We start from the raw sequence: 21,022 nt of genomic DNA, 5'->3' as shown, positions 1-21,022 counted from the left end.
AGCTGGCTTCACTGACCCTGAGCTCTGGTTCATTCTGTATCCTGATAGTCACCTGCCTGCATATGCAGTTTTTATCTGGGTGCTTAGATAGCATTCTTGGTGGGACTCAGTCCCTGATAAAGCCTGGTTCAAGTTATGCTGCTGTGATTAAGTTGAGTCCTTGCTCTTTGTTTTTTCAAGAGGAAGTCCAAAGATGCTGGCACCTTGCTCTTGGCACATGTAGTGTTCCTTGCTGCTTCTTCCCTGCTCCTAAGGAAACACAGGCATTGTGGCTGGCCAGCCCAGGAGCAGGCATTGGATGTTCAGGCAGAGTCTCTTGCCCAACTTCCTGATGGGCGTTTCAGGGGAGTGTGGTGGATGGCAGGGATGGATTGGCTGCTTTGCATCAGCTTTCCTGGGAGCAGGCAACAAGACAAATAACCTCAAGGAACCCTGGCAAGCTCCATCCTCAATGCTAGCTATGACGTGTTCCCCTTTGATTTTTTCCAGAATCTGGCTGCTGCTGTGTTCCTAGCCAGGATTTTGAGCTTGTGTTAACTTTGGCTGTAAATGTGCCATGGCAGGCTGCTTGGCAGGAGGCAAAAGGAGGAAGCTGGTTGGGGAAACTTACAGGGGAGACTGTGGGACCAAGAGTTTTCGTGAGAATCAGGACTTTTGGGAGAGACAGCTTAGTCCTTTAAGGCTTAGAGTGGTAGAGAGGATGTGGATCTCCAGGCCACTTGTCATCCCCAAGCAGAAGGGTACAGAGGGTTTTGCATATCTCTTTCTTTTCCCGACCTTTCCCAAGTCTGCTCAGCTTGGTCCATGTCTCTAACTCTGTTCAGGGTGCTGAGAGTTGATTGAAATTACTTCTGACTATTAATTAGGGAGCTGTGTTGGAGAGGCCTTTTTTTAATAGCTCCAACTCCTTCCAGAAAATTACAGATGCTTCAGCATGGCCATGGTGCAAATGTGAGTAGTCCCAAGAGCAGCAATCCTGGTCCCTGTGCCTCAGTTCTGTGAGCTGACATAAGCAGACCTTCCCATCTTCTTAGGGAGAGGGTTGGTGGGTAAAATACATCCAAGGTCCATGAAGACTGTGTGAGTTCTTTTCTGGAAAGAAGGTAAAGAGATATCTCAGCCTTGCAGACAGAGAAAGATGGAAATCAGGTGGTGGGATTGGTTCCTGCTCCCTCCAGCTGTCCTAGTTCCCCAGCAGAATTTGCTGAATGACTCACAAGCTCCTATTTGCAGGCTTGAAGCTGAAATTGGGAGGATTATATCTTAATGTGCTAAAGTAGCAGCTGCTGCTCCCCATGGAGGAGTCACAAGCATGTCACTTGTCCCTGCAGATCCTCTGGCCTCTGTCAGAGGGCAGAAAGGGTTTGTTTGGGCACAGCCATTCCTGCTGGGGTGACTTCAGGGCTTCTTCATGTGTGAAACAAATCTCCTCAGTGCAGGCAGGAGAGTGGCTTGTGTTTGTAGGATGCTTTTCTGCAAATCACCTCTTAATGTATTTGTGTGAGCAAACGGCTTTTGCTTTTTATGAGTAGCCTATAGCAAACTGTGTGATGTATAAGGCAGTCCCAACATTTCTCTCAAGTTCTTCCCCAGAATTTACAGGGATTCTTGGATTTGTTTGGGACAGGAAGAAGAGGAGTTCCCTTTGTTTTTTCCTATAATGTCTGTATAGCAGCAGTGCCTTGATGCTGGATGGTGCTGTCCAGCCCTGCCTGTGCTCAAGGAATTGATGGTGTGCAGCCTTAAAACATGATGCCAAGTGAATGAATCCATAGTGCCTGTGGGCTCCTGGTCCCCATGGGCATCAGTGATAGGGGATCTTGGGGAGATGTTCCCTCAGCTTCCTACTGCAGTCCAGCCAGAAGCCACCTAAAGATGCCAGCATGTGTTCTGGGCAATCCCAGTGCTGCTTGCAGACCAAGTGTTTTAGCCAAGCTGGCAGGAGCCAAAGGCCCAGATCAGGCTGAGGAAGTTCCCTTTGCTGTTGGTGATGTTTGGAGGGTAGCTGCACTTAGCTGCAGTAGTGTGGCAGCCTTCCCTGGCCTCTGCTAATAATATCTCCCAGTGCTGCACTGGGGATGACTCAATCTCCCTGTTATGTAGGTTGCTGATGGTGTATAAGGACTTCTGTGAGAAATGTGTTTTAATAAAAAATCAAGGCTTGGTGAGAAGAGGGCGCCTACAAGCTTAGTTGGCAAACAGCTAGTTTTGCCTCTGGTTGATTTTGTTCTTTGTAGTGCTTCTTTAATTATTTACAAAAAGCTTTGGTTTTTAATGATTCCTGTTTCTTTTTCCATTCTGTTTGTCTGTCTTTGCTTGTGGTACATGTAGCATTGCCTGTAGGCCAAGGTTGGCTTTAGTTAGGGAAGTACCCATTGGCATGGGTAGAATTGAGGAGATTTTACAAAAAGAAGAAAATGCTGTGGAAAGCATACAGCCAGCAGCTGGAGTATCTAATATCTCCTCCTCCAGTAAATTGAAGCTGTTATGGATTATTCAGGACAGGGATTATCCATTCTCTGCTAAGCAGCTTTACTGAAAATATCAAAGATGTAGGAGAAAACTCAGGTTCATTAACTTTTCTCCTGTATATGTTGGTGATTTTACCCTCAGCTTTATTTCCAATTGAAGAGAAACTTCTGTGAAAGCCTCTTGGTTCCTGAAGGAGGTCAGAGTGTGGAAGTGTACACACTTCTTGTGTGCCTTTCTTGCTTGATAGTTTGGAGTTTGTTTGCTTTCTTTAGTGAACCCTTTGCACTGGTGTTAAGAGTAGCAGCTTTATGCTTTTTTCCTTTCTCTTCTTGTTTTTCCAAGGAAAGGGTTATTCATGCTGTGTCAGTGTACAGGTGTTACACTTCATAGCCATTGAGAGTGTTGTTGCCAGCTTGGCCTCTGAGGAAACACTTCATGGGCAGCCACTTCCACTTAAAATGAGGCTGTGTGGATTTGCTTTGTAGATCCTGATATGATTGGCATTAAAAGGTGAATGTGGAGTGTGAAGGTTCTGTGTGGCTTCTCTTTGTGTGCAAGAGCCATGGCAGAGGGGACATGATGTGTAGGAGGAATATCAAACCGAAGCAGCACAATCACTGGTGCCCTTAAAAGTTTGCAAAGAACCAGAAGTGTGAGAGGCCTGCCCTGCTCCCTGCTAGTTGATTTGTGTACTGTGAAAGATGATGGCATTTGTTGGATGAAACAAATGACAAATGTGGAATGAATGCATTGCTTTGGCTTGCAAGAGGCAGCACTCTGTATTTCCTGCAAAATCTGAACATGGGAGTTGAAAAGGGGGAAGATATGTTGGGCTGCCCAGCCTGTGCAGCAAAGGCTGTCTTTCCTTGCTGCAGTTTTCTGAATAGTGGAGATGTGTCGTATGAGCAGAGGATGTGGAGCCAAGGATTCCTGTGTCCCACTCCCTGTTGTAGTGGTTCCAGAAGTCCCATTGTGACTCTGTGTCCTAATCTGAGGAGAGTCCCCCTAAACCTATGTCTTTCAGTTCGTGAAGGGAGGGGAGTCCATCCCAAGGAATAAAAGATTGAGCTGACTTTCTCTAGGTGTTTTTAGCCCTTATAGCTCCTGTCAACTTGGGTTCAGAGGTCCTGAAAATGAACCCCACCATGTCTTTGGAGCCTTGTGGGGGTAAAAGCTTCTCTGGCTGCTTCCCTTTGGAATATGAATCTAGGGGTTATATTGTTTAAATCTCAAAGATAAGCATAAATGTCTGTATTTGGTTTTGTTCTTACAAAGGTGTTCTAGGCCATTAACCAATCTCAGGTGTAGCTCCTTTGGCGGGCTTGGAGCTCAGTACATTACAGTGCAGGTAGGGAGAGCTTGAGGCTATAGGATTTAAATGGAGGGGAATGTTCTGGAGTGTTAATCTAATGGTGCAAACCTCACTCTGCTGGGAAGTGACTGGCTCCTCCCTCACCCCATTTCCCCCAGGGCAGCTTGAAAGCTGCTCCCAGCAGCACTGATGTTGCACTAATACCGGTGTTCAGACCCACAGCAGCCAGCCAGGCCATGCAGGCCTTTCATTGTGGCAGGCACAATACAGGGATTTGCTGTTTGTTGCTGCTGACAAAAGGGCACTCAGGCGGGTGGGGGATGCAGGGAGCCAAGGCTTGTTTACACCCCAGGTCCCCCAGCAAGCCTTGCCATGGAGCTCAGAGGGGAATTTCTGTGTGCTGCAGCTTGTGGTGGGCAAAAAGCTGCTTCAGCGGTGGCTGTTCTGGGGGTGACACCCAGTGGTGACACACAGGGGAAGCCACTTTGTTCTAAGGGCTGGTCTAGAGCCGGTTCTGTGCAATGAGCCAATGAGCCAGGTGACTTCAGCCAGCCTCCAAGTCTGTCAATGGCTCTGCCTTTGCTGAGCTGCTTAGAATTCAAACTGCCCTGGCTTTTTGGGATTTTTTTGGGAGGAAGCAGGGAAGGGATCCATTGAGAAGGTGTGGCAGGGGTTCTTTTGCTTCTCAGTATCACAATATATTTGCAAAGGAGTTGGGACTGGTTGTTAAACCATCTTGTACTCCTTTTCTGAAGGTTTGATCTACATCCTTCTGAATTCATAGGAGTGCATCCTTGGATGAGAGACAGGGATGCATGTATACATGGTGGGAGGTAGTAGTGAAGCTGAAGAAATTACAAAATACATATGGCAAATGGAGTAGAAACACATCTGGGGATGTTTTCACAAACTCAAGGTGCTGGGAGGCAGAAACATTTGTTAATTTTCAGTGGTGTTTTGTATTTCTAAATCCCTTTGGTGCACTGGGAGCTCTCCTCCTTCTGTCTGTGGTTTTGTGCAGAAATTACAACACATTCCTGAACAATCCAGTTAACAATTCCGTTATTCTCATTATCCAATGGCCTTTTTCTCTTTTCCTTGCCCAGGGGCTGCAGTGAACCTGACTCTAGTGACACCAGAAAAGGCTATCAAACTGGCAGCCAATGACTTCTTCCGGTATCACCTCTCCAAAGATGGGTGAGTAGGGAATTGACCTTCTGCAGTCAGCTTGAAAGACACCGACTCTTGCAACACGTCTGGTGAGACATCAGGAGAAGGTGGAATGGGACAGTGCAGTGACTGAAATATGAGTTGACCTTGAACAGCTCAGCTGGTGATTACGTTCAGGCTAAGGATGCAATGTCTAAAATGGGAAGCATGAAGCACTCCACTGGATGACTGCTCTTTACTCAAGCTTCTAAAAATAGTCCCAGATTTAAGCCAAGGTTAGCAGATCCAGAATGTGTAGTCTAAGTATTTGAGAGGAACCCAATGTCACTGATCATTGCTCAAACAGCTGCTGGGAGGACTCTTGTCCTCAGCATCCGATTGGATCCTCTCATGCTCCTTCTGGCTTGAAAAGGTATCAAGTCAAGTTCTGTAGACCCCAAACTTAGCACCCCTCTTCTCCTTTTGTACCTTGAAAATAGTTGTAGAGAGGTGATAAATCTGAATTAACTAAGGGCACTTGCAGCAGCTGACCTTCAAATAAATGCTGAAGGACTAAAATTACTGGTTCAGCTTGCAAGTGGAGTTTGGTTCATGTGAATTAAATGTGAGTAAAAGGCATAAGCTAGAGCAGTTGAGAGGAGCTGGATCCTGAATTTTTAATGCTGCTTTCACCAAGATGTTTCCAAATTGCATGAGAATTAGTTGTGTCTCCCATCAGAGAGGCCTTTCCCCAGAGGCAGGCAAGGGCATTGTCTCCAGTCCTCAGTGACAGTAGCTAAAATAACAGCCTGGTTGGGATATGATCCCAGCAATTCCCATTAACAGTAATGGGGTGGGGCCTCAGTGAAAATGCAAAGCTCCAGCACAATTACTGGGCTTAACAATTTCCCAAAACAAATCACGTCAGTCCTGGCTGCTGCAGATCAGTGCCTCAACAACTTCAGTGGACATTGTAGACTGAGAATTGAGATTGATAATCCATTTTTTCTCTGTACCTTTTCTTTCTTTTTTTTTCTTTTGTTCTGGAGTCCTTTAAAGTAGCAGCTAACATATGTCTGTGTGACTCATCGGCTCACAGCTCTTCGTGATTTTCTGACTCAAGTCTTTGAATAGTGTCTCTTCTGTGCTCTGCTCAGACAGTGGGAGGTAGTGATGTCCTCTACCAAGTGCTGTGTCTCATTCCTGCAGCAGACAGCCCAGCACACCTTGGTGTACTGCAGTAAACAGCAGCTCTTTGCTACCACCTACAAAGTGGGGGCTTAGTGGCCTGTACAGGCCCAAAAAGGTGCCAAGCTGCCACACCTTGTACTGCCACTAAGGGAATGGTTCCATGGAAGAAATCAGACTAGCATTGCAACATATTTGGCATTCTGGGAGAGCAATCACTGCTGTGATGTCTCAGCCATTAAAAGGGGATATGCCTGTCAGTCAATGTCCTGCACCAAGAGGTTAAGGCTTCCTCAGAAGACCAGTGTGTGTTTGCCTCAGTGCTGAGTCCAGCTTTGATCAGGTCTTTGGGTAAGTGGGGTGCAGCTGTTTCCATGAGCAGCTGAGGTTTTCACTCAGACCTCTTCCAGTTTGACTCTTGAGTCACTGGCTGGTGCACACATGACATAGATGATATATTGCACTTAATTCAGAATAAAGGAGCTAGAAAATTGTTCCAAGAGCAAGACACCTGATCTCCTAAATCTTACATCCTGATGGGTCTGGCACTACAGTGACCTAGAGCAGGAGCATGATACCACCCAGGTAGTGGGCGGTCTTTGTGTCTCAATACAGAGCATTTTAGTTCCTTTAGAGAAAAGAGACATTGGGCCACAGTTAGGTAACAAGAGCACCCAGCAGCATGTGGAATCAGTCACTCATCTCATTTAACCACCGTGAGGGGCTTGGATGAGTGAAATCTGGTTAGCTGTGCTCTTGAGGGTAACCAGTGTGAGCTGGACAGAGAGGCAGAGCCTTGATGATTTAAGGTATTTCTACCTAGAAACATCACTGCAAAATATGATGGGAAGAAAAATACCTTGCAGGTTTGCTGTGTCTGGTACAGGCTATGAATGTGGGATCTGGTAGTTTTCTCCCTTGGGATGCTTCTGTCCCATCCTTGGTAAGATGGGACAGGATTAGCAGTGCTGGAATTTAAAGGCCTTTCCCACCCAGGACCCAATAGGGTGCATACCTGCTGGCACATCACAGGGCTGGGCCACCTATTTCACAATTCCAGCCAAAGCCTACTTATGAACAACAAAATAGCTTGGGGTTAGACAGGTGAAGCCTGGAGCTGCCTGGCACATGAATATGGTTTCATTTCTTGATCTGTAATTGCATGAGTCAAGGTGATACATTGGGCAAAGCACAGTGAGGGGGTTAGGATCAGTGTAAGGCTGGATCAGCAAGATCTTGGTTCAGCTCCCTCAAAATCCTTTTTGCACAAACCAGTCTGTCTGCTGTGTATTTTCATAGATGCTGTGCCTTTAGGTCAGTATCCCAAAGGATGCTCTGACTCAAAGCTGCAGAATTCTTCTAGGCCTGTTTACATTGAATGCCTTTGTGCTAAGCATGTAGTACTTGTCTTGCCTGAAATAATGTTGCACAAGTTGGTAATCCTTTTGTTATAAAATATGCATGTTCTACCAGTATTTGCTGATTAAAATATGTGGTATTAAAATAGACCTCAATGTGCAAGAGGAGGAAGCACGTGTGGACCAGAGAGAGTGTGGCAATTCCAGCATGACTCAAAGTAGCCTCAAGTTAAACAACAGCTTTCAGTGTGCATTAATGTATTTATTTTTATCCTTTGAAAAACTTTGTGTTGAAATTGCTTTTAAACTGCCAGGATAAAAAAGTGGCATAAAGCCTATTTTTGAAAGGCCAGACTGAAAACAGCACCTGTGGTGTAGGAAGCTCCTGACTGCGCATTGCTGGAAGAGTATTTTAGGGATGTTATCACTACAGGTTTGTGCTAGACTCCCTTTCCCCTGACACATCCTCTGCTCTTGGACACTGCTGGGGGTAGAGCACTGGGGCAGCAGGTCCTCACAGGGGATCTCATGTCCTTGTTGGTGGAGCTCTCTCCTGAGTGTGCAGGTGTGTGTTCCTGCAGCTCTCTCCAGCCTGGGGCTAACTCAGGGAGGCACTCCTGCCTGTACCATGCTTTTGCCCGCCTTTTGGTTGTAGGGAGCATGTGTGCTTACAGCCTGGAGGACGTTATTTCTGCTTCTTGGCCAGTTTCTATTTCTTTGCCAGTTTCTGTTTTGATGTCAAGGCCATTATGACAGCCTACAGCTACAGCTTTTTTGTTTTCTCAAGAAACAAAACTGAGTTGGTCCTTCCAAGCTGCCCTGGTCATTTAGGAGTGATGAAGGCCTGAGTGAGTTGTGTGAGTGCTGAAGACATGCTTGCTATGCTGTGGAGGAGAGGAGGGAGACCAAGATACTGAGAAACCTGAAGGGCACTCCATGACCATCATTGACAAAGGTGATACGGTCAAGTGATTTCCTGTGACGATTTTGACCTAAGAGCTTCTGTAATTACCAGGAGAAGGTGGCCCACAGAAGAGTCTCCAGGCAGGCCTTTGTTCCTGTGTCTTTCTGTGGGGAAGAGTTTTCACTAGGCTGGGGAAGGCAGAATGTGGAGAGAGGGGAAACCAGGTCTTCAGGCTGCTGGAAACAGATGGGATTTTTTAAAACTGGCTTTTGAAGCTGCATGTGTTGAGAGACTCAGTTTCATGGCTGCTGTTAAAATAGGAGTGGCTTCATTGTCCAGAGCAGAGGATGTGAGGAGTCACCAGGGCTAACTGAAGTGCTTGACTATGAAGCACTTAGGTATGAAGCTGAGAAGGCAATTTAGATTGATAGTACACCAGCATTTAAAGTACATCATTGATTATTGGGTACTCAGTGTGTGAGGCCTCTTTGATTGATTTAAGTATTACCTGCTTTTTATATCCTCTTTGAATCTGGGTGTTAAACATTTCATAAACCAGTTCCTTTAAAGTGCTCTACAAAGTTTTGTGTTTGTTTCCAAAGTGTGGAGTGCCAGGTAGCTGTTTTGTTGGGTATGTGTTTGTCAGGTTTTGTTCATTTTTCATGTTCTTGGTTAAATATTCTGCCTTGGCTGCAGTAAAGTGTCTCATGCCTTCTTACATAAGCAATTTGTTGCTCATAAAAACTTTCCAGTGTCCCTGGAAGAGTTTCCTGCTGCTCTTCTCCAAGGTGTTATTCCCTTACTCATCCTGTCCTCTTTAATCTTTACCTTTATTTTGTTTGTTTTCTGAAGCAAAGGCTGGCAATCTGCTGTCTTAGCAGCTCAAATTCCTAGGAAGACCAGCATGACTGACTTAATTCTGCCTCTGCTGATGCTAGAAAATTTTCTTCTATTCTGCTTCCTCTTGTTTTGTATCTTTGCACAGGGAAGAGAAATAGCCAACTGGGGACAAGCGAGGTATTTTTCCTTCAGTCTTATGCAGTTGTGGAGACTGGAGCTTGCTGTCCATTGCCTTCCCAAGGGATCTATCTCCCCAGGGCTCTTTCCTTCATCTGCTCTCCTTTCAGGCTCTCCTGAAATACTTGGACCATCTCTTCTATGGCAAGAGTTTAAGTATCTGTTGCATGGCTTGGATGATCCTTGAGCTGCAGAACACTCTTAGGCTGTAAAGTGAGGCTTTCAATTTAGGAAGAAGGAGTGCTGCTGCTAGTCCTGGTGCTGAGCTGTTGTATCACCCTGCACAAGACTGTGCTTGGTCTTTCTTTGGCACTTGTGTGCCCAGGCAGCCTCTCCTGCAGTTATCCATTGGATCCTCAGACACTTCTTTAGTGTAGGTAGCCCTCATCCAACTCACTGAGACTTGGAACTGGGGAAATCTCTCCCTTCCCCTTGAGAAGGAGACAGGAGCTGATCATGTCACTGTGCCAATTCAGGAACAGCTGTTTGGGGAGAGCTCTTTTAGCACACAGAGGCCAGGCAGTTGCAGTGGGTTGAAACTGTTGACATCAAAGGTCAGCCAAAAAGTAAATGCACTTTCAACTGTTAATCTGGAGGGAGATAGAGATGTGCTGTTTAATCACAGAGTGCACCCATGGGAGGAGCATTGTCCTTGTCATCATTCCAGGCACATGTCTTGGGATGAAACATGGGTTGTGTCTGTGTTCAACATGCTCAGTCGTGTTACCCTGTCCATTGTTCACTTCCACAAATGTTCACATAGGAACAAAACACTTGGAATTTCCTGCCAGGGCAAATCTGATGCAGGTAAAGAGTCAACCTCCTCTTGACTTAGTCCAAACATGCAACACAGAACTCCTGTACATTCCTGGAATAATGGCTTCCAGATCAACATTTAATCTGGCATGTTACTTTGAGATGTATCTGTTCCACATCAGTACTTTATTTGGCTTGTCTGAGGCATTTTTGAGCTGGCACTAGAAGTGAGAGGGAGCTTGTAGTGAGAACTGTATTGCTTTTACATTTCCAGCATCGTAGCTCCAGCTTTTCTGAGGTGCAGTTGCAGTAGCTTGTTCCCCCTTGGAAAATCGGGGGTTGGATTAAAGGGCAGTTTGTGTGCACATCCCCCTGTGACTGTGGCAGAGAGGGAGCTCTTCCTTTGAAGGACAACTCCTGTCTGCTGGTCTTCTAATCCATATCAAAGACCCACAATGTGAATTGTTTGAAAGGAACTGGCTCTGTCTGCTTTGAAACTCCTGGGGAGCTTTCTGCAGCCTCTTGGGCTGACAGACAGAGGCAGGGGTTATTTTATGAGTGAGGAAGGTGATGTCCAAGATGGGGACAGTAGCCTTTTGGGTAGGAAATAAAAATGGATTGCTTTGAATGGATGTTTCTTTAGCTCAGAGATTTCCTCTCTGGAAATGTTATCCTGATTGCAGAATGGCTGGTTCTGGTCCCTGCCCAAACACAGTAAATTCCCACATGGTCAAGATTCTGAGAAACTTGAAAAAACCCTACACTGCTCCCATGTGACATCAATATATCAATGCTGTCAGAGATCCTAACTTTGAATTGATTGCTCCCCAAAAGCTTTCCATAAACCTCTAGTTCCTGTTTTTTCACTTTGTTTTTCAGCTCTAGTTTGAAACTCTAATTTAAATCAAGCATGTATCTCCTCGCCTTCCTATTTGACATTTTTGACTTGTCACAAATTAATAGTATGTCAGTAAAAAATGTAGAACAACTGATTTCTGCCAGCGCAGAATTTGAGGCTATTGTGTATATGTTATATTTAACACTCCCTTGCTGTGATAAAAGATGGTTTCTGGATTTGTAGGATCAGATCTTTGCTGGTGTTGCAGCTTTTGAAGTTAGTTCAGATGTGCTGGTTTTTAAACCACTGGGGATAAGGCCAGTGGTGCCTTAAATATTTAAACTCCTTTGTTGTGCAGACATGAACAGTTTTCAAACTTTCCTTTTATGTGCAGACTGGTGAGGTTTTGCAAAGGCAGTTTGACCCCTGTATGGCAGCTTTTAAACCTCCTGTCAAAAGATTTGCTTATCCTAAGCTACTTTTTTTCTTGGACTCTCCCCAGTTCCCAGGATGTGCAAACCAAAAGCTGAAAGCCCTTGTTTTAGATGCTTTTGATGTATCTGTTTGACATCTCCAAAGTACACCCACATGTGTAAATCCTTCCTTGGGCCATACTGGCATAGCTCCATGGAGTTCTGTCAAGTCATGGCTGACTTTAGTTGGCTGGGATAATGGTCCAGGATGAATATGTAGGCCAAATCTTTCCTGATCTTTTGAACTGGTTATCAAAGCAGTCACCCTGGCTGGAAGCCAGAAGATATGTACTCTAGGGATGCTCCAGGGCTCTTGCTAAAGTGGGAGATGCTCTGCTGTGCCAAGGAGAGCTTCTGGCAGCCAGCTCCTTTGGGTGGTTTGCTTCCTCCCACAGCCAGGCTGGGGACTGTACAGCCATGCTGCTGACTGTATCAAGCCACTCAGAGACTGGTGCTGTGCTTCAGGCCACCCAAAAGGCACAAGTTGGCCACCTCCAAGTGGCAGTGGCAGTGGGAACCTCTGGATTTGCACACCCTAGGTCCCCCACACCTCCAGGAAAGCCTGCTGTGCACACTTCAGCACCTGTGTGGGTAACTCCGTGGGAGGGATTGTTCTTTGCAGTTCCTCATCTGTGGGGAAATTTGGAAAGGAGAGACTGAAATATTCCTTCTTTCAGCCTTATAGAAGAGCTCTATATTTAGTCACTGGTAATCTCTGTTGTGGCTCTGTGCCTTTAATCCCCTGCTCTCATATCCTCTCCAGAGAAGATGAGAGGTGAAGAAATGGGCCCAGCTTACGTGGTGGGCCAGCAGGATTACTGTGCATCTGCCCTCCCTTTCCTGTAGGGCTGGCAATGAAACTGCTTTGCTGGCCCACTGCCCCACAGCTGTGCTCTGTGTGTGCTTGGGAAACCCCTGGCAGGGAGTGTGCCTGGGCTGTGCAAGGGAGTGGGGAGTGTCACTGTGGGACTGCTTCTGCCACAGCCTGGGGATGTGCCTTGAGCAGGTTAAGATGAGGTATTGCTGCAGAGCAGGGCTGGGGGAGGTAAAAATGGTACTTGCATTTAAAACAGAAAAAAGAGGAGGCTGTTTCTCTCTGGCTGTGTGATTTATACACACATCTTTTTTAAACCCTTTTAGGAAAGAGCAGGTCAGGTGTACTTTTTAATCAAGTCTGTGTTTTCTGGTGCCAAGGTGTGAGATTTTTTTACAGGGCAAAACCACATCACTTTCTGAAAATCTTATGAGGTTTTGTATCGTGAATTCCTCTTTTTAGCCTTAGCTGGGCTCTTTCATAGTTTTGGAATGGAGGGAATGAAATGCTGCATTTTGCTGCATGAGAACATGTTGCTGATAGTCCCTGCTCTCTAGTGCAGAGAATACACAAATCTTCATTGCTGGAGGTCCATCCCATCCCTTGTCTCTCAGGGAGAACCAGTTTAGTGCAAAGGCTATTTGTTTAGGTTTGGAAAACCTGGTAACATGAAACAGCTCCTAACCACAGAGGAACTGCCTCCCTGATACATATTCACTCTTTATTTACTTTGCTTTTCTCAGAGAACTCCAAAGCAGCAAGATTAATATTTTCCCTCCTTGTTCCTTGTCCTGTGGTCTGTGTTTGTTGACAATTTTTAAAGGACTACGCTGGCAGGAGGAAAGCTGCTTATCTCCCGTAATGCTCAGGTCCTCTGCTGCCCTCTGAAGTGATACCCTTTCTGAAAGCTGTGCCCTGACCAGGGGCACCATCAGCTTAGAAGAAGCTGCAGTGCTGTGTCTATGGGTGGAGGAGGCTGTGTGCTCCTGTTTGGGGCTGTTCTGATGGGGCTTGTGGCTTTTCTGAATGTTCTGTTTCTGGGGACAAAATGAGTCTGTTTTCCAGGTCAGGTGGTGCTGGGAGAGATCCCAAGCCAGGGTTGTGCTGAACTGTCAGGCCTAGCAGGTTCTGCTGTCCCCTTGGCTGCCTTTCCTGTAACCCCCAGCTGGCCAAGGGGCCTCGAGCCTTGTACCCAGCTGGCCAAGTGTTATTCCAGGCCACCTCCTCTGATGACTCTCTCTCTTTTCTTTGGGCAGGAAAAAGCTGACACTGCTGAGGGAGATGCTGGCAGGCTGTGGTGCAGGTACCTGCCAGGTGATTGTCACCACTCCCATGGAGATGCTCAAAATCCAGCTGCAGGACGCAGGACGCATTGGTATGTGGCCTCTTCTTCTCTGTGCCCTCAGCAGGGAGAGGGGAAGGAGCTGGGGCTGGGCTTTCAAGGCAGAGCTGAGAGGAGGAGTGGAGAAAACCCTTTTCCCTCCCCCTGCTCTCCCACGTCAGAGATACCACAGATGTAGCAGGTTTCTCCTCCTCCTCCCAGCTTCCTTCCCCCCGCACTTTGCTCAGCTGGCTTTGCAGAGGCCCTTGCAGTTACAAAAGGTGGTGGGGTTTTTTGCTCAAAGCAATAGGCTTGGCAAACAAAACAGCAAATGCTGTTGGTAGAGAGACAGGAGAGATGACTGGGTGGTGAGCTTGTGGGTGATTCAAACCTGGTAGATCCTGTGCACCCAAAAGGAATTAACATCCTCCAGTGCCTTTCCTGTGCTGCTTCCTCCATCTCTGTGTTTTCTGATGTCTGTTTGTAACACCTCCCTAACAGCTTCCCAAGGGGATATGTTATTTTCAGATGACTTGTCTCCCCTTGTACTCTTTTTTCCTCTCTGACAAAAACAGCAGTTGTCTTGGTTGAAACAGTAAATAAAATTCTCCCAGTGCACTGGATTTGAACGAGATTTGGGATCAGGCTCCTGGGACTGTGGGCGTGAGCTGGCAGGCAGCAGAGGCAGGAGGGAGTGTGAGCCTTTTGGCTGAAACACTGTGGAGTGTTTCTGGTGAGAGCAGAGACCAGAGTCTGGCATGGAGACTCCAGGGGAAAGAGCTGCTTGCTCCTTCCTTAGTTTCTTCCAGAGGTCAGTCTGGGCTGTGGCCCCACTTCCCAGGAGCCCTGCATGACACTGTTAGATACCATGTTTATGGCCCTTCCTGGAAAACGGGCCAATTTGTCCTTTAATCTCTCATTTGATGTGGCATTCCTGAATAATCACGGATTTACTTTTTCTTTTCTCTCTTCACTGGTTTTACTGCAGACCTGATCCTCTTTGTGCGTATTATTTTAAAATGTTGGAAGGATTTAATCCGTGGTTTGAGGGTTCAGGAGAGGTTTTCGATGCTGTGAACAGTCTGTACTCTGTGTGGCAGGAGAGCTGTGGTGTGCCAGGATTACTTACAGAGTGAAGTGCTCTCCATCTTCTGGCCACAGGGCCGAAGTGCAGCAGTTGGAAAAGTGGGAGGAACCAGGATGTGTTTAGAAATGTGACTGAGAAACTCCCCAGGTTAATGATTGCTTTCCGGGGAGGGAGGCAAAGAACAGAATTTGGGGAAAACTGTCTCGTTTATGAGCATCTTGTTTGTTACACTGGCAGCTCAGGGACACACCTGGAAGCAGGGACTGTCCCCTGCCTGCTCACAGCACCCCCTGTTCTCTGCACTGCAGAGATGGTGTGGGACAGGCTTGGGCAAACCGGCCGGTGGGAGAGCGCAGCCGACAGCCCTGTGCTGTGGCAGCACTGCCAGCGACTGGCACAGGCTGAGGGAATGGGCACACTGGGGGACAGGCTGGCAGGGCACCTGCCTGGCCTTTGTGTGCGTGTTGTGCTGCCCCTGTGGCTCCGTGTCCCGCGGCCTGGGCAGCGGGAGGCTGCTGTGGGGCACGGGCGGCAGGAGGCTGCTGTGGGGCAGGGCAGCAGGAGGCTGCTGTGGGGCACAGGCAGAGGGAGGCTGCTGTGGGGCATGGGGTACCAGGAGGCTGCTGTGGGGCACCCACAGACCGGGGCTGGCGCTCTGCTCCCCAGAGGCACAGAGGAAGCTCATGGCGGCGCAGGGCCAGCCCTCCTCCTCCCCCGCGGCGGCCAAGCCGGCTGTGGAAAAGCGCCCCACAGCGACCCAGATAACCAGGGAGCTGCTGCGGAGCAAAGGCATCGCCGGACTCTACAAGGGCCTGGGAGCCACGCTGCTAAGGTAGGATGGCTGCTAAGGTAGGATGGCGCGGGCTTGAGCACAGGGCACTGGCATCCCCAGCCTTGGGCCTGAGGCACCACCCATCCCGGGGATGAGCCTGGAAAGGAGATGTTGACTTCAGTGGGTGTGGGCTTGGTTTAGTTCGTTTTCCATGCACAGGTTTAGTACATTAAAGAAGGAAAGGTCAGAGAAGTGATGGAGGGTATCTTTTTTTTCCTGTAAGATTTAATTCTGCTGCTTTCTGTGAAAGGTTTTTGTGTGCCCCATGATCTGTATTTTCACACTGTACAGAAGTCTGTGTGAGCTGGCAGAGTAAAACTGTCAGCCTGAGACCCCAGGGTGTGCAATGGGAGCTGGCCACAGAGCGTGTTGATGCAAGGACTGATGCCTGCTCTGACACTCTTTGCCTGCGCTTTCACAGTGTCGCTCTAGCTTTAACAAAGGTAGAGCTAAAGCAGCACCCAGGGCAATGGAGGGCAGGATGGGACCTCTTGTAATTAACAAAAGTGGTCAAAACAATTGACCTCTGAATGTGCTGGTGTCTTTGGTTTGAGTGTTGGAGAAAAGGGGGAGCCCACTGATCCTGCAGGGCTACATGCCTCCCATAGGCCTGTTGTCCTTTGTGCAGTCACTTTTGCCCCACTGCGTTTCAGCTCCTGTCTGCACTGCAGTCACAGAGCCAGGATACTTGCATTGCACTCGTGGCTGTGCTGACAATGTGTGATGCTTGCAGCCCTTCCTTTGCTCAGTTTGTTGGTGTCCTGTGCTGACTTCGCTCATCCTTGCTCTTTCTTCCTTTTTTCCTGCCCCACTGCAGGGATGTCCCATTCTCCATTGTTTACTTCCCACTGTTTGCAAACCTGAACAAGCTGGGCCAGAAGGACCCCAATGTCAAGGCTCCGTTCTACGTGTCCTTCCTCTCTGGATGTGTGGCTGGCAGTACGGCTGCAGTGGCTGTCAATCCTTGTGATGGTGAGTCCTGAGCAGCCTGTGCTGGTGGCCTGGTGCCAAGTGACAGGACTCAGAGGCCCAGGCTGGGCCAGGTGAGAGGAGGGTGACTCTGCCAGCCTTTTTGCAGCATGAGCACACAGAAAGGGACAGCTGTGCTGCCTCCAGCTCTGATGGTGTGAGTTCAGCTGAGTTACAACATGGGCCACAGCTTACACACTGGTTTGCAGTACTTACTAGGTATGTCAGGAAGAGAGTGTCACTGATTTCCCATATTCTTGGCAGGAAAGGCACATTTCCATGTGAGGCAATAATATGCAGACCAAGTGGACTTAAAATTGTCTGGAACAAACAGGGGAAGCTTCAGATCTGTGGCCTTTTCTCCTGCTCCACAGCAACTGCCTTAAGTACCACCTTGATTTCTCTCCTGTGAAAAACACCAGAAAGTAATTGCTCTTTCCCCAACACTGAACATGCTCCAAGGTGTGAAGAAATGTAGGAGTAGAATTATGTGTTTTAGATGCCTCTTCCTGAAGGAGATGAGCTATTGAAAATAAGTTCCCACTTTGCTGAGACGTATCTGAATTTGGAAGGTTTAAAGCTTAAGTCAGCTTTTGAAACCTTGATCACAAGGAGGGAGGGAGGGGTTGGGTTTTGGGTGGCTTTGTGTTTCTTTTATCCATATGTAAAGGAATGGGTTTGTTTTCCCTGATAAATGTATGAAAATGGTCTGTATTCTAGGCAATTTTGTTCTGACCATTTCAAAGACATTACTCTCCTGCCTGCTACACCTCCAGTGCTCAGCGGTGTCTCCCCTCTCTTTCCCCCAGTGATCAAAACGCGGCTGCAGTCCTTGCAGAGAGGAGTCAATGAGGACACCTACTCGGGGATCCTGGACTGCACCAAGTAAGGCTCCTCATGGCAGAGCCACCACATCAGGCTTTTGGCCAGGCAGGCAGGGCAGCTTCTAGACCCAGCCAGAAGCTGTGCTTCATGTTCCCTCTGTCCCTGTGCTTCTATCAATCTATCTGTCTATCTGGAGATATAGAGATATGAGCAGATGTATAAATATAGTTTTATAAAAGAGAACTTCTTCCCATATTGAGCAAGAAAAATATAGCATTTATATTTAAATACTTCTGTCCAAACCCCAGTAGTCATAACACTGAGATTTTATTTCTGCAAAGGGAGGCAATGTTGTAGTCCCTCCCAAGGCCCCACTGTTGGAAAATCCTACAATACTGAGTCTCATATCCCTCCTGGGACTGCTCTGCACAGTGTCTGCAGAAGCACTGCCAGAGTGTGCTGTCCCCAGCTGCATTATCCTCTGATCCTTTGCTAAACTATGGTCTGGCTGCTTCAAAACACAAAGGGACTTCTCTGCTTTTGTATTCCAGTGGTAGCCAGAATCTGTTGTCATCTGGCTCTGTCCCGTGCTGAGGGAGCTTTTGAGCAGGGGGATCGCTCGATGCAAGCATGGGGTTATGTTAGCTGTACTTCTGGACACGAGCAAGGATGCAGGGATGGGGCAAGTTCCTGCATGGCCACTTGCAGAGCACTTGGGCAGTGATGGGAGATTTGCTGTGGGGGCTGTGCCAGGCAATAGAGCTTGCCTGAGTTTAGTCTCTGGAGGGAGGTGGAAAGGCAGGGCACGGCCAGGGGCTCTCCTGGCACGGTGGAGGGGTGGAATGGACACTTACCTGTCTGTGCCATTTCTCCCCAGGAAGATCTGGCAGAGGGAAGGGCCCTTGGCCTTCTTCAAAGGGGCCTACTGCCGAGCCCTGGTGATTGCTCCTCTCTTCGGCATTGCACAAGTGGTGTACTTCGTGGGCATCGCCGAGTTCCTGCTGGACCTGCTCCCCAGGCGCCGGGCCTAGCCCTGCGGGGCTGCCTGTGCCTGCCCCGTGCAGCGCCGGATCCATCCCCGTGTTTGCCATCCCTGTCCATCCGTGTCACAGCAACAGCACAAAGGCTTCGGCAGGGCTGCAAGGGACCTGGGGCCCGCGTGGGCAGACTGGGGAGGGAGAGAGTCCCTTCCCTGCCGCCTCTGGAACCCGCCCCTCCCGCTCCTTCCATGGACAATACTTAATTATTCCTCTCTCTCTCTCTCACTCACTCTCTCTCTTTTTAATTTCCCACTTTTTGGTTTTAAATTGTCATTCTTAAGGACACTGGTAAGCACAGACTGGGCTTGCAGACCCAGAAATCTCCTCTCAGTCTTGGGAAGGAGGAGAGATGGGAAAGTAATAACTTCAATCCTCATCCACTCGAGTTTCCCTTTCTACCTGGAGCTGCCAGCCATCTGAGGAGGAGCTGGAGGGGCAGCTGTGTCCCCTCAGCGCCTCCTTGGCTCTGCTGACCTCGGGTCAAGAGTGAATGCTGCACAAAGGGGGCTTAACTCATTGCTGCTGGAGGCAGGGGTGGGGGGGATGCTGGCTCTGGCAAGTTCCTTGGCCTGGAAACCTTCAGTCCTCCCTTCTCCCTTTTTAAAAAGTAGTTGGACTTAAATGAATTCTGACTGTTCCTATTGATTTTGTAATTATTTTTGTTTTAAAGCAAAGGGACGTCCCTCCTAACTAGGTGTCACAGGCACATCTGGGTGAGGTGCAGAAATAAGGTGTCTGCTCTGTAGGGAACATGTCTGTGGGATCACATGAATGTCCAAAGATGCTTCCCTGCTTGGCTACAGGCATGGAAGGGAGAGGAACTTGGGATCAAGTTATTTTTGTTTCAGGGTGGGGGTTTTTTGTTTGTTTTTTGTTTTGTTTTGTTTTGTTTTGTTTAGTTTGTTTTTGTTTTATTAGTTTGGTTTTTTTGGGGGGTTGTTTTGTTTTGTGGGGATTTTCTTTAGTTCTGTTTTGGTATTTTTTTGGTTGTTTGTTTTTGGTTTTAGGTTTTTTTCTGTTTGGGTTTTGTTTGAGGTTTTTTTTTTATTCAGGGTTGTGGGGAGGAAAAACCAAACAAAAAGAAGCCACTTACATTCCTTCAGCCTGCCCACCCCTAGAGTGATAAAGCTGTGGCTGCAGGTGTAGATCAGCTGATCTGATTTTTTCCCAGCCTGACCCCAGGTGTATGGAAGGAAGCACTGGCTCCAGTTCTGGCACTGCCCAAGCCCATGGAGCAGCAGTAGAAATGCTGCACCTGTGGGCTCACCCTGCCAGGTGAGAACACAAGGTCTGGCTGTGCTCTGATGTTTGCCTTGGGTGTGGCTGGAGCCAGTGGGTGTGCAAGAGGCAGAGGGTTGACATTCTCTGAGCAGGGAGCTGTTTGTGAGCCCCATGCATCACAAGAACATCCTGTTTGCTCCCTGTGGGGATCAGGGCTGGGTGGCAGGGGGCAAATCCACACCTACAGCCTGCTCTGTCAAAGGGACACTGCCCCAGCTAATATCACTTGTCAGGAATTCCTCATTCAGTACTCTCTTGGGCTGTGTGATTAATTCTAGTTGAAATGATCTTAAGTGTGAGATCTACCAACCCAGTGTGATCTTCTCCGTTATTTATTCCATTTGGTGCAATCCACCCGACTTTGGTGTTGAAATTAAACTGATTGAATTCACTTTTCATTCCTTCTTTTTGCTTTATTCTCCAGGCGCCTGCTTGGTGTTTGTGTTTTGAATGTGTATTTAAATTAATTTTTAAAATAGCCTTGTTTTTAATGTTTAAAAGAAAACCACCTCTGTTTCACCGTTCTTTGGTTAGGTTTTTGTGAAATGTGTATGTTGGGGGCCTTCTTCCTTGATGCATCCTTTTTCTCTTTGAAAAAGTTGTTCTGTGGCTGATTTGTTACTTGTCACTTCGCATATGTGAATAATTTTCTTTTTCTTTTCTTTTTTCTTAATGACTTCTCTGTGTATCTGGGAAGGAATCTGTGCAAAGGCAATGATAGATGTCTGTGCTGTGTGTAGTGCTGTGATGCTGCTCTTGCTCTGGATTTCCCTTAGGTGGATTAAAAGAGAAAGGTTTATTTTATTTTTTTCTTTAAGGTGCCCCATTCCTGGCTGCTTTTTGATTTACAGGGAGGGTCCCCAAAAGAGACCCTGATGATAAAACCTGTGGGGTTTCAGCTTGCCCTTCTTCCTGCAAGGAATGTCCTGGAAAATGGGTGACTTGTGGCTGCAGGAATGTGTGTGGGGTGCAGGTTTGTATGGTGGGGTTAAGTTTGGAGGAAAATTGGGTGCAGCGAAGGGCTGAGATTCAGGGAAAGCTCTCCTTGTCCTTCAGGATGCTTTTAAAAACTTCTTTGTAAAACTGACTCTTTCTCCTGAAATCTCCAGCTCTTCTTCCACTGTGCAGGAGCTGGTGGCCTAAATGAGGCTGATTTTTGGCTTCCTGGACATGTCCCTGAGCCAGCAGGACTTAGGGAAGTGGCAGAGGATAACACCTGTGGCTGTGCAGGACAGGTACCCCCCTCTCCAGGCAGGCAGGGTCCTGCTTGCAAAAAAAAAAATTAAATGGGAGAATTTCCATCAATTGAATAAATCACTTATTAACTGAAACCACTCTGCACTGATTGCAGCATTGAGGAATGAAAGTAAATAAACACGCCTCGGC

At 47.6% G+C, this 21,022-nt stretch overlaps 1 protein-coding gene across 2 annotated transcripts in view; it reads left to right on the top strand.

Annotated features, from left to right (window-relative positions):
- SLC25A22 (solute carrier family 25 member 22) overlaps positions 1-20,453 on the top strand; it is a 51,890-nt gene extending 31,437 nt beyond the window's left edge. For both annotated transcript variants that reach the window (XM_074543264.1, XM_074543265.1), the window contains exons 5-10: positions 4,891-4,981; positions 13,538-13,656; positions 15,356-15,521; positions 16,339-16,493; positions 17,300-17,375; positions 18,193-20,453. In XM_074543264.1, the coding sequence (XP_074399365.1) occupies positions 4,891-4,981; positions 13,538-13,656; positions 15,356-15,521; positions 16,339-16,493; positions 17,300-17,375; positions 18,193-18,346 (761 nt within the window). In that variant the 3' untranslated portion in view covers positions 18,347-20,453. The remainder of the gene's footprint in view (positions 1-4,890; positions 4,982-13,537; positions 13,657-15,355; positions 15,522-16,338; positions 16,494-17,299; positions 17,376-18,192) is intronic.
- Positions 20,454-21,022: the final 569 nt, after the last annotated feature.

The sequence above is a fragment of the Zonotrichia albicollis genome, chromosome 6, assembly GCF_047830755.1.
Source record: "Zonotrichia albicollis isolate bZonAlb1 chromosome 6, bZonAlb1.hap1, whole genome shotgun sequence".
NCBI lineage: Eukaryota > Metazoa > Chordata > Aves > Passeriformes > Passerellidae > Zonotrichia > Zonotrichia albicollis.
Note: the sequence above shows the minus strand (reverse complement) of the source record. Positions and strands in the feature narration are given on the sequence as shown.